The 13448-nt window shown below is 44.8% G+C and overlaps 1 protein-coding gene across 1 annotated transcript in view; it reads right to left on the reverse strand.

The window, feature by feature from the left end:
* The window catches only part of LOC146193999 (kelch repeat and BTB domain-containing protein 8-like), a 53605-nt gene that overhangs the window by 14693 nt on the left and 25464 nt on the right, over positions 1-13448 (reverse strand). Inside the window, exons 4-5 of the mRNA XM_084600146.1 lie at positions 7911-8033; positions 4475-4676 (exon numbers count right to left, since the gene is read on the reverse strand). Coding sequence (XP_084456272.1) covers positions 4475-4676; positions 7911-8033 — 325 coding nt within the window. The remainder of the gene's footprint in view (positions 1-4474; positions 4677-7910; positions 8034-13448) is intronic.

Genomic DNA, 13448 nt, shown 5'->3' on the forward strand with positions numbered 1-13448 from the left:
AGCAAAAATAAAAGAAATCACAAACAAAAGGAACATTTGGAATATAGCAGTGAAGAAGGGAAATATAATTGTTAAAGGAGCATTATAAAACTGAAGAGTGAACAATCATAGATGCACTGAGATCATCGCGCTATATGAAAAAGAGGAAAATGGGAACACTGTTTTGCATAGAAAGGTTCAGCAATATTAAAAAAAAAAAAAAAAAAACAACACGTGCAGAAGCGGTACTCAAAAGTGCGACTAAGGAAGAAAATTAGATAAAAGCAGGGTTTTCAATTTATTTGGGGCACTCTCATTTACAATCGCCTCAGGTAGACCATTCCACTGTTTAATGGCGGATGGCAAGAAGGATTTATGAAATGCATTGGTGGAGCCATGTAGACGCTGTAGGCTCAGACCGTTAAAAAGGCTACACGATGTTCTATTGGGAGGGAGTAGGATTCTGCAGTGCAAATGAGGAAAGCAGCTTGTGGAAAAGGCAGAGTTTGGCAATTGTACGGCGAGAAGACAGTGGCGGTATGTCAAGCGATGATTTTATGCCAGAAACACTGCTCCTACGGTCGTGACATGAAGTAATAAATCGGGCCGCGCGACTCTGTACTGATTCTAATGCGTCAGTTATGTCTAGTGTGGATTCCAAATGGGTGAGGCATATTCAAGTTTAGTGTGAATGAAAGTTTCGTAAGCAAGTTTGCGGATAAATGGAGGGGACACGGCTAGAAACCTTCTCACTCTGTTGAGCGATTTCGAACTTTCGGCTACTATGTTTAAGATGTGCTCGGACCATGAAAGTTTGCTAGTGATTGTTACTACTAAGCACCGGTAGGACGCCACTTGTATTAGGGGGATTGACCTTAAAAAATACTGATAATTTAAGCTATTGCGTTTATGTGATACTGTCATGAACTTGCATTTTGAAACGTTTAGTGTCATCAGCCACTGGGTGCACCAATTATTTCGTTGAGGTCATTTTGGAGGGGGTATTGGTCGTTTTTCGATGATACGCGTCGATACAGAACGCAGTCATCTGCGAAAAGGCGAATTGATGATGAGATGTCGCAAGGAAGGCAGTTAATGAATACCAAAAAAAGAAGAGGACCGAGCACAGAGCCTTGAGGAACACCCGAAATGACGTTTGTTGCTGAGGAATGGTGGTTATCTATTAAAGTGCGTTGCCAACGGTTAGAAAGGAAACAGTGGATCCACGATAAAACCAGGGGGTCAAGACGGAGGCGATGAGGGGGTACGCAGTGAAATGCTTTTGAAAAGTGAAGATAAATGACGTCAGTTTGAAAGCCAGAGTCAAGATTAAGGTTAAGGTCTGTTGTGAATTCGAATAGCTGTGTTTCGCATGAAAGGCCTCGACGAAAACCGTGCTGTTTCGGAAAGAAAAAAGAATTGACATCAAGGTGTGATGCAATGGCTGAGTACAGCACTTGCTCTAGCAGTTTGCAGGAGATGGACGTCAAAGAAATAGGGCGGTAATTCGAGGGGTTAGAACTACTGCCAGATTTGTGTACAGGGATTACGGTGCTATTTTTCCAGTCACTTGGAATTGATGATGTGGCGATAGACAGATTGAAAATTATCTGAAAAATCGAACTGGAAATCAGTTTGATGCCTTTTAGAATTTTAGGCGAAATATTTTCGGGGCCTGGGCTGCTACAGATCTTAAGGTTGTCTATTAGTTTCGCTATGCCTTCGGACGTGATTGTGTCTGGCTGCATTTCAAAGAAATTAAAACATGGTTGGAAGAGAATGTCGAAAGTGAGTTCATGAGTGAACACAGAAGCAAAATACGCGTTCATGACCTCAGCGCACTGGCTACCCGGCACGCGCGAGCCATCAGGATTGGCCAATGTCATGTGTGACGGGCAGCGTTTCGGGGTTAATAAGCTCCACAATGTTTTCGGTTTTTCGCGAAGAATAGTTAAAAGGTCTTGGTGAAAAAACTTTCGTTTAGAGCGCTTCAATTGATCCGTTCATTCACGTAGTACTTTGAAGTAGGAAGAACACTTATGGAGGGAATTTGCTTTATGGGCTTCTCGAAAAATACGTTTTTTTTTTCTTCTGGCTAGTTTGCGCAATGAATTAGAGAACCAAGGCTTGCTGGCATCCCCCCAATGCGCACTAGGGGTTGTACCTGTCGACGAGAAAAACTATTTTGTGTTTGTGTAAGGACCAATTTTGTTGAACTGTTCTGTAATGAGCGACAGGACTAAAAGTTGCAGAAGTTCTGTATTTATCTTGTCAAAATTATCTTTGTTGTAGTCCCTGATGTACTTTGTTTGAGGTTGACGATTTTGTAACGTTAAGGAGAGGTCGAATAAGAGAATGTTGTGATCGCTTACGCCGTTTATGCTTTGAACAGACTTAATTAACTGAGGATTAGAGACGAGGATAAACTCCAGAATGTTGGAACCACGGGCTGGCATAGTGACCATCTGAGTGAAACTGAACGTGAGAGCAAGTTCGAGAAAGGTTTTTGATAGGGTGAGTTTAGCAGTGAAATTATTCCAGTCTATATCAGGGAAATCGAAGTCACCGGACAGTAAAATGATGGCACGAGGGAAGCGGGAAAGCAAGTTTAAAATTACAGAGTGAATTTCATCAACGAAAGTATTATCGCTGTCAGGTGCGCGGTAGCAAGAACTAATTATTAGCTTGTTCGCCGGGGATGAAACGTGGACGCAAAGAATTTCGTGTTGACAGGTAATTGCTATGCAGTGACAGATGAGTCTGGGATTAATAATAACTCCTCGACTCCCTATGCGGTGATTCCTATCTAAAATTAAGAAGCGACCGCTTCGTGCGCGGCGTTCAGAGTGTTACTAATACTATTTCGCTTCTCAATTAGCATATACATGGTAGTAAATTTTGAAGCCTGCTTGCGTTAGAGAATCGAATCGACGACTTATGTGCCTCCAGTTGTATGCTGTGTAATAAAGACGTTTTACACAGTCAAAGTCTATGCGAGTCTCGCAGTGATAAAACGCCAAGCAAAACCTTGCCAAGCAGTGTTTTTGCACATCTTAACCAGTTATGGCCTATGTAGGTAAATGATAGAGACATTATTGCTCGTTTCGGAATCATTTATTGCACTGTGGCAATTTTGTTTTAGTCGATGTCTCACCAGTCACCTGTGAACTACCACCTGCTAGAGACATGCTCAACGTCTTAGTGTCTGTGTGGCTGCTATCTTTCGGCGATAGTGCCAGTGTGTCTGATTCACATCTCACCCTTCCATAGTTGGCAGCTCCCTTCGAGCTGCCAACCAATAAGTGCCCAGTCATTTCGCCTGCCAACTACCTCCTGCGAGAATCCAGCTGGTAATTGTTCAGGGATGCGAGGTTTCAAACGGTCGATGCCGATGCTGTCATCCATTTACTGTTTGATATGGGGGTAATAGCGCTCTCGCGTTAGAGGGAACGCTTTCATGAGAAAATAGTCAAACTTCACTGGTCACGTCTCGATGGCGCCACAATTAATAGCACTTGACAAATGGCTGCTGGCACCAGCGGAGTTTCGCAACTAGTTTGATTTCAGAGCTCTAGGAGTATCCCACCACGCGGCGCCATCATGCGTCTCTTGGACCGATTATAGCGTTCTAGAACACTGTGGACCGATGGACCACAAGGCGAATCAAATTTGCCACGGTATTGATAATGGCGGTTAGGCTAAAGCGCGTGTAACTCCCAAAGCTTTGCCTAATACCAGCAGCATGGATTAACCGTAATATTTTTCTAAACATGAATTTTTTTCTTCAAAAGTCATTATTATTACAGAAGACTCACCTTATGGGATGTTTTTATGGGTACAAAAGCGTTCTTATGAACGAGGGAGTACTGAGCCCTGTCTAGATGGGCGATAACTGCGGTAACTCAATATTTCTGTGTGCTCGTCAATGGGACAGCAGACTATAAGCTACTCTACAGTGGGGCTGATATTTGCTTAGGCTTACGTCTCTTTCGACTTTGATGCGACAAAAAAAAAAAAAAAATGCGCGCTTCGTGGCGAGTGATGTCGCGGCTTTATACGTGTAAAATAGCTAAAACGCTACTGCTTTTGGAGAGGAGGCTCGAAGGCAATTAGTAATATAGGAAGCTACATGGGAACAGGAGGACCGCCACAAGGGGACGCAGAAACGAGATGACCACACTACAGATCCTAATTATTTACTTGACTTTATTCCTAATACATAGGGCCTGTGTATCCACGTTCTGTCCCTGCTTTCACAAGGGAACTACTGAAATTAATTATCCAAGACCAATTACCCCACGCATATTTGCGTCGTCCCTTCTCTTAAGTTAGCGTCTTTCTTGACCCACAGCTATTTGTGAAGTTTGGTCTCAAATGACTTGTGAAGTTGTGCGTCAAGTTCAGTCTTCAAATGGGAGCTCGGACTTTTAATTCCGCCTCACCATGGCTGTCTCTGCTTGTGTACGCCAAAGCGCGGAAAGTGGGGCATTCGCACCGACACTTGTCTCAGCCGGCGCGTCCGGATTGAAGCCTCCCACAACGAGCAGCACAGGCGAGTACGGGTCGCGAAAATGGGGACCGCAGGTTGTCAACGTCTCGTAAGGGTCGTCGCCCCATGCCGCAAGCGGGATCTCGGCCTTGTTGCGTAGCAAGTACTCGGCCAGCGGGTCGCTGTAGAACTGCCGCTGCGCCGGGAACTGCGCCAAAGAGTTGGATCCGCGTATGCTGCCATCCGTTTGCAGGTGCTTGGGTGTGTTTTGCACATATTTCTGTCAGCCATCATTATCATCATCATAATCAACCGGACTATATCTACTGCAGAGCGAATGTCTCTGCCAGTCTTGTGCTAGCTGCATCTACTTAATCCCTGGAAACTTCTTAACCTCATCTGCCCACCTAATTGTCTACGCTTTCCTTCCCTTGGAATCTAGTTTGTTACCCTAAGTGACCATCGGTTATCCTCTCTTCTCACTACATGTCCTGCCCATGCCCATTTCTTCTTCTTGATTTCCACTAGAATGTCAGTGACTTGAGTTATTTCTCTGACCCACTCTGCACGCTTTCTATCTCTTAATGTTACCCCTACCATTTTTCGTTCCATAGCCCTCTGCGTTGTCCTCAACTTAAGCAGAACCATTTTCTCTTACTTCTCCATTTCAGCCCACAGATGACTACCGGTAAGATACAAATGGTGGGATGTAACTGTTATATATACCTTCCTCTTGAGTGATAGCAGTTAGCGGCTAGTCATGATCTGCAAGTACTTGCCAAATTCGCTCCATACAAATCTTAATCTTCTATTTAAATACCTTTTATGGTCCGGATTACTACCTGTTTTAAGTACGGATATTCACGTACCATTTCCAGTGCTTTGCTACCTATTGTAAACTCCTGTTCCTTTTAAATCCTGATGAATGTTGCCTTAGCCTTCTGCATCTTAATTTTAGGCCTACCTTTGTGGTTTTCCTGCCTACGTCATTAGTATTTCTATGCAATTCGTGCCCTGCGCTATTTATCAAATACATCAGTGAATCGCAGACTGAAAATTCATGGGAGAACTCAGCAGCCCACCCTTCATGCGTTACCGCAACAGGGCCATTCGAGGAAAAAATAAATATAAATAAATAAATAACAGGTATTTTTTATCAACCCTTATCCCTAACTGCTCCCATTCCAAGCTTACGACTACTGTTTCGAGGAAGATCGTGATTTTTTGCATAACACGCTTCTTTATTGGAACTGTATTACTTCCTTTGTAGAGAACTATGATTGCTGTGCAACCACAAAAGATGTCTTTAGTGCTTTCACATATGGCTCATGTATGCACTTTGATTTCGCTATGCTACATGACTGGTGATGTTTCGATTGAGTGTTTCGTAATCAATGAAGGCTATGTAAAGAGGCTTGCTAGCAGTACTTGTCAGTGCACTGCCCAAATGCGCTACGTTGCCACAATGGTTCGGATACCGGCCGTGGCTGCCGCTTTTCGATGGAAGCTAAACCTGTACTGTGCGATGTTAAAGCACATTAAAGAACCCGAGGGGGTCGAAATTTTCATAGTCCTCCCCCATGGAATTCCTCATAGCTTAAGTCGCTTTGAGACATTAACTCTCTCGCCATCTTTGATAAATTTGGATTTCGTGCGTGAAACAGAATGCTCAGCTTTCTAGTGCGATCCATAGCGCATGGGGGTATATAGAAAAAGCATCAGTCCAAAAATTTGGAAACACAACTGTGTCCACAAAAAGAAATAGCTATAGGTAATTCTTACACCTACAACATTTAAGTCGAAATAGAAGCTCAGAGGTCAGCGGAAAATCCCTGGATGGCTCCACATTTACATCAATCCTTTATGCTTGATATGCACCGAAATAGTTCCCCTTAAACTCAGATTCTGCCCCCTGCTCGCCGCGAAATGCAGCCTCGTGGATGTCGATCGAAAATGTAACCTTGCGCATGCGGAGAAACAGAATTCTGTAGCCACTCAAGGCAGGCTCAAAATAATAGAGGCACCCGTAGGCCGATCTCTAGAGCGGCGTATACGTATGCTGCAATACCTTGACAAGCGACGTTGGCCAACGGACAATATAGTACGCTGCTGACAAGGACGCGTCAATTGGAATAAAGCCGTATCACGACCACCCTATGCCGCAGACGACCGTACTCTTTAATGGACAATGGTGGGCAACACTGTTGCTTAGGATATTTGGCTACGCACCAGCTGCGGCCAATATATCACTAGTAAAACTGACTGAATTAGGTTCGCTATTTACATTTCGCGCGCTGCAATATTTTTGTAAAAAAAAAAAAAAATTGAGAGAATAATCGCGAAACTGGACGCGATAAAGCAGCGACTGGTTTTGGGTTAAACCGAAACTTCGCTCATGTAGAATTGTTAAGGAGGGCGAAGTTGGGCGGAGGTGAGCGGCTGGCCAGAACTGTTAGTTACGGGGGGATGCGACGGGGAAGTGACTGACGTTTTTGGAATGCAGCTGGCGTTTCTAATGCGCCTTAAAATTCGATTGCGCTGTCCCTTGTTCATTCTGCTGCTGAGCGGACTTTCAGAGCTTGTGGAGAGTGAAAGGTGGAGGTAGATAAAAGAGTTTCTTATGGAGGGTGAAGACATTGCACTTTGAACCCAGCACTTTTTCCCAAGTGCGACTGGCACTGTTATACGGTATAAGTGCTGGCCAGCCCATTTATGCACGGAGCTCGTCTGGCGGACGACGGCATAACCGCATCGTATGTGTTTTCTTACACTTTATTAGAAAATTACATTGAGCGAATACAGGCACAGGAATATGACGATATTCATAAAGGCTGGTATGCATGCGAGACCATAATACGAGGTCATCTTGGTTGGTATGAGGTCATCATGGGCAGAAAATGTTGAAGCTAGTCTACACGAGACGCCTCAGTTCGCAGACCCTGTCAGGGCTACGATGAATAAAAATTGTTAAGCAGCTTTCTCCGCATCTTGAGTTTCACCCAATCCTCTAACACGACTTTCATTAGAAGCCTAGCTTGGTATGGATTAAAATACAGATAAAAAGTCCCTTAGAGCGATGAAGGCATAGACCTGAAATTTGCCTTTTGACCTCTTGCGACAATCACGTCAACGTTCAAACTGGATATCAAACTGAGTGTCATCTAAATGTCATCCGAGGCCGCGAAGCTATAAATCTAAACCGACAGTCTGGCGGACAAAGAGAAATAAAACGAATAAAGAAGGCGAAACACTGGTCCCAAGTCCCGAGCGCGACACGCCCATAGTATTGACCCTCTGATGAGTGGGTGCGGTCGGCCATTCGTTCGACTTCATTACTACAGAAAAAACGCTGAAAGGAGCCCCGTGACGTGGAAAATTTGGTGATCGTCGAGAGAACGCTGTGGCGCTCAAGAAGGCCCTGCAGGAACAGCGCGAGTCATACCTGACTGGTGAGTGGCGGTGCTTTCCGAAGAACGTTGGCACCGACGTCGTTGAGGTACCTCAGGTATCTGGAAACAGGCACCGAGGCACCTGGCGTCTTCGCTGTGCTGAACATGTTCAGATCCTGTGGTATCGACCAAAGGAGCGCATCAATTACATGCCCCTGAAAGGCTAGAAAAACTAGCGCCGCATCGGAATGTGCTGTGGACATAGTTTTGACTGGAATAAAGCGCGCAATGTTTTAAAAAACGACAAACATCCGAACGCTCCATTAAAATCTGTAAAGAAAACAGATCCCTGCCAAGCATTCCGTCAAGTATTTTTCCACCCACAAACAACTCAGAAGCTTTTTTTTTTTTTACACAATTGAAATAAAGAAGATTAACGCTTGGAATGCAAATGGCATGCATGTGATGTTCAGTTATCATTCACATTTAAAAACTGATTCTATCCACATGCCCCGCCGGGGTGGTGCAGTGGTAAGACGCCCGACTACTGTGCCGGAGTTCCCGGGTTCGAACCCGACCTCGGCGGCTGCGTTTCGATGGAGGCGAAACGAAGAGGCGTCGTGTGCTGTGCGATGTCAGCGCACGTTAAAGATCCCCAGGTGGTCGAAATTACTCCGTAGCCCTCCACTACGGCTCCTCTTTCTCTCTTTCCACTTTCATTCCCACCTTCCTCCCTTCCCTTACGGCGCGGTTCGGGTGTCCACAGAGCAAGTGTGACAGTTACTGCGCCTTTCCCTTCCTGTGAACCAATTTAGATTCTATCCACATGCATATTTCCTAAATAAATGCAGGCTCTGTATTTAAATGCGGAGATAGAAGCACCCGTAACAATATTATTGCAATTTTCTAGAAAGGAATTAAAAAAAAAGGAAGCTTAAGCTTGGGCTTGAGTTCAACGAGATAGCGTTTTCGGGCCTTGTTCGCATCGCCTTCTATTCAGCCTCACGACATACTTGTCATTATTTATTATTTATTTCACACTGCAGATCATTGTACAGATCCAAGAAGAACAAATACACAAGCAGACATCATGTAGAAATACATGATATCATGTGAGTAGAAACACACAAATCATGATGCCGCTCCTTTTTTTTTGTATTTAATGCAACGGTGTATTTAGGGTGAAATTTCACTCCGGCCTTGATTTTAACCACCAATCAGATAATCCCACCTTGGTTATTTCTTCTCGCTTAAAATCTGTAGTCTGTTTCTTCCCCGTTGTCCTAACCCCCCCCCCCCCCCCCCCCCCCCCCCCGTTTTGAAGGCGATGGATGGATGATATAAGGCCTTGAATCTGGTGGCGGCTCTCGCCACTTGTTGCGGCAGCGCCGTACGATCGAAGGAATTTTCCAGTGAGCGCCGCATCGCAGGTAAGCAAAGCTGGAATGTTCTTTGCTACTCGATTAACTATTAATTCCGTAATTAGTTTCTTTCTAATGACGCACCTAAACATTAGCTGACAGTGCCCCACCATGGTGGTGCAGTGTTTAGGGCGCTCGACTACTGTAGCCAAGGATTCGGGATCGAATCCCGACCGCGGTGGCCACGATGTCAGTGCACGTCAAAGATCCTAGCTAGGTGGTCGAAATTTCCGGAGTCCTCCCCTATACGGTATTTCTCATAGCCTGAGTAACGTTGGGACGCTAAATTACATAAACCAAACTAAATAATTAGCTGACAGCCATAAAGCATTGTACATTAGGACCTTTATTTAGGAAGAAGCAATGCGGTTCTGTGGCGGAGTGGTTGCGTGCATGCCTCGCACTGCCAAGTTAACCGTGCTCGACTGCGCGGGTTTGCGCAAAACCTTTATTGCTTCTTTACTTCCGATTTTCGCGCTCCAACAACGCTAAATTCCAACAAATTTGTTGGAAGTTAGCGCTTGTGGTGTTCGTCTCTTGTATCTTGTGTCCTCGTCTTTTGCTGCGCTATAGTGTATTGGAACAAAGTCAACACCGGCTTTTCTGCGACATGGGGCCCTTAAGGCTATCGTTTTAAAATATTACACAATCGAATTTCAACATTCTTCACGCAGCGCAATTAATTTTTTCTCTCGTATTCAGCATAGATTTAGGCGATGCCGATCAACAAAGACCACTTTTGGCACATAAAAGTGAATCATACTAGAAGCTTTCAACATGGCGGAAAATATTGTAGGAATCTACATTGATTTTACAGCAACGTTTGATCGTGTAAATCGTTCTAAGTTACATGCATACGGTGTACGCGAAATTGTTCGCACACTTCTTAAATCATAAAACTGAAGACAGTATGTTGCCATTAATTACACTAAATCATCCTTATTGACGCTCTCTACTGGCGTTCCGCAAGACAGCATTCTGGATCCGTTGTTATTCATAATTTACATGAATGATATTATGCACCTCACCGAGTGCACAAAATTTGTCTCATACGCAGATCATACGACCTTTGTTCCGGGAAAGACAAAGTTAGAGAAAGAAAGTGATCAAATAAAGCACTCGCGGCTCTACACTAATGGGTGAAGACATATTGCTTAAAGATAAACCCGAAGAAAACACAAACGGTTTCGTATTTACCCAAAGGAACGTCTGCCCACGGCATTGAATCTCTGGTCAGGGACACATCACATAGATATAGTCGATTCAGTAAAAATACTTGGCATTTACTGTTCAGTACATTTAACAGGGAGTAAGCATGCAGAGTAAGCCACTGCTGTTCACTGAAACTTGCCCTTTAATATGCGGGATACTTTTGTCACTCCAAATTATGTGGATAATGATGTTCAAGGTCTGACTGATCATTTTTCAGTGTTAAGTTTGAATATTGTCACGTCTCGACAGAACGCCAAGGAGGGTCGAAATAATAAGACTGTTTGATTAGTGGCCTAGAACGAGTCTTGCGATCAAGCTTCCTCCTTCTTCTTTCCGCTCGCGCTTGCGTTCCCATAGTCATCTTTTGCGTCGTCTTCTATGCGGCATTTGCCCCCCTCCTTAGGAAGCATCGTCCCGATGATAACAAAAGGAAGTAGGAGGTTAAGGTCAGACTGAGTGGTATGGCTTCATACGCACGACGTGGACGACGTCAGCTTGGTGCTGGCGTCGCTTTGATGTCGGCACCCCGTCTGGCATCACCTCATAAGTGACGTCGGTTAAACGTCGCTGAACAACATAGGGTCCAAAGTATCGCCGCAATAGTTTTTCGGAGAGTCCACGGCGGCGAATAGGCGTCCAGACCCACACTTTGTCGCCAGGTTCGTACATTACATGTCGGTGTCTCTGATTGTAGCGTCGTGCATCATGCTCCTGCTGATTTTTGATCCGCACACGCGCTAGTTGGCGAGCTTCCTCTGCACGCTGAACGAATTCCTCGGCGTCCTGATCGAGACCATCGGTGTCGGCATTCGGGAGCAACATTGCATCCAGCATAGTTGTTACTGGTCGCCCGTGAAGGAGGCTGAATGGTGTCATGCGAGTGGTGTCTTGGCGGGCCGTATTGTAGGCGAACGTGACGTAGGGAAGTATTTCGTCCCAATTCTTGTGGTTCACGTCGACGTACATGCAAAGCATGTCTGCAAGGGTCTTATTGAGGCCTTCCGTCAACCCATTGGTTTGAGGGTGATAAGCAGTAGTTTTACGGTGACTAGTACCAATGAGGCGAAGAACGATTTCCAAAAGTTCGGCCGTAAATGTAGTTTCTCGGTCAGTTATAATAAGTGCCGGAGCGCCATGCCTCAGGACAATGTTCTCAACGAAGAACCTAGCTGCTTCGGCGGCGGTACCACTTGGCAGAGCCTTGGTCTCCGCGTAGCGTGTCAGATAATCAGTGGCGACAATTATCCATTTATTCCCGGCTGTAGACGTCGGAAATGGTCCCAGGAGGTCCATGCCAATTTGCTTAAAAGGTGTCGCTGGCACTTGAAGAGGGTGGAGTAGGCCAGCTGGTTTTACAGGGGGTGATTTACGGCGCTGGCAGTCAGAGGTGGGCATTTGACCTCAAAAACCTCGACCTCACCTCAAACTCAAAAACTGTTTGGCGACCTCACTCAACCTCAACCTCATCAATTGAGGTTGAGGTCCCCCAGGCGACCTCACCTCACTTTTCAGGTGACCATTGGTGACCTCACTCAACCTCACCTCAAACTCAAAATGTGAGGTTGAGGTCGGGTGCTCGACCTCAAAAAAAAAAAAGAATCATTAAATTAAACCGCAACTTAAAGCTAATATACATGTCTCGGTAATCCTAGGGTATATAGGCTAGCCAGAATTTTGTCGTATGCAGGCTGTATTTTACTCCTAATTTTATACAACAATTAATATCCCGGATAAAAGCAGAAAAACTCCGGACACTACTTGTCCAACTCTGCACTAAAGTGGCAATCCTCTCCCCCTCCTCGCCTACCCTTTTGTGGTCGGTTTCAATCTAAGGCCTATATGGGTACAACGTTACTACGCATAGGCCCATAATGCAATACAAAGAGTTTAACCCATCTGACCCACGTGAATAAGATTCGTATTAGAAATAAAACAAGCTAGTTCTTACTATAAACCGAAAAGCCAAATGCTGTTGACCCTAGTGACGACGACAACAATGACGATATGCTCTTTTTCTTTTCTTGCTACATAGCACTAAACAGACAGGGACATAGCGAGACACATGGGACGGGTGCTTTTTTTTATCGCCCGTCCAGTATGTCTCGCTGTGTCACTGTCTGTTTAGCGCTATGAGGCAAGAAAACCGACACCAAGTCACCCAAGCTTCCATCCTTGCTCTTTTTCTTAATTCGAAAAAAAAATTGATGATTGCCGAGCTTTTTAATACACTGTACATTGTTTTGCGACAGAATAGATTAAATTATGAAAATATAGAAATACATTCGTGCCTCGTTAGTACGGACGCTTTGGTTTCCGACCAAAGCTGTCCATAAAGCGAGTCATCCATAATAAGGAGTCATGAATAAAAACGAAAAGTATATAATTGAGAAAAAATTATAATTAATGGCTGCTGTTTTAATTAGTTTGGGTATATAAACACAGCCGAGATGTCGACGCTACTCTCTTCTCCATAGATCCGTCGACCCGAAACGTCATTTGTCTGTTTTTAAACCTTGTCAGCCATCCTCTTGAGTAGCTGAAGTCAGTAACGCCTAGACAGAGCGTAGAATATTCCTCAGTAAACATCCCCTTGTTTTACTGAACAAAAATTCCGTAAGTCATCACAGGTAAAACCTATCAAGACGGAGGAGAAGAAGCACTCATAATGTTGCAGAGGCAGCGAGCCTTCTTTTGAAGCATTTCGTCGCTCACGACAGCACCATTCGCGTACACATTCCCGAACCACATTAACAAGGCTGACTCTATTTCTTCGAACTGTGCTTGGCGCTGTCGGACTGTGGCTTTCGCTGCGACGCCGACGTTCAGTCATGGGCCGAATAGGCTGTGTGCATTCATCCCCTGTCCATTGTTCAGAGAGCGAGTTTCTATATTAACAAGGCATAATTACATCGAAAAATCTTCGCCCCAGAAAACTGTCCATAATTCGGGTCCTCCCTA

Source organism: Amblyomma maculatum, chromosome 4 (genome assembly GCF_055883805.1).
Source record: "Amblyomma maculatum isolate TAMU_Amacu chromosome 4, ASM5588380v1, whole genome shotgun sequence".
NCBI classification, from domain to species: Eukaryota; Metazoa; Arthropoda; class Arachnida; order Ixodida; family Ixodidae; genus Amblyomma; species Amblyomma maculatum.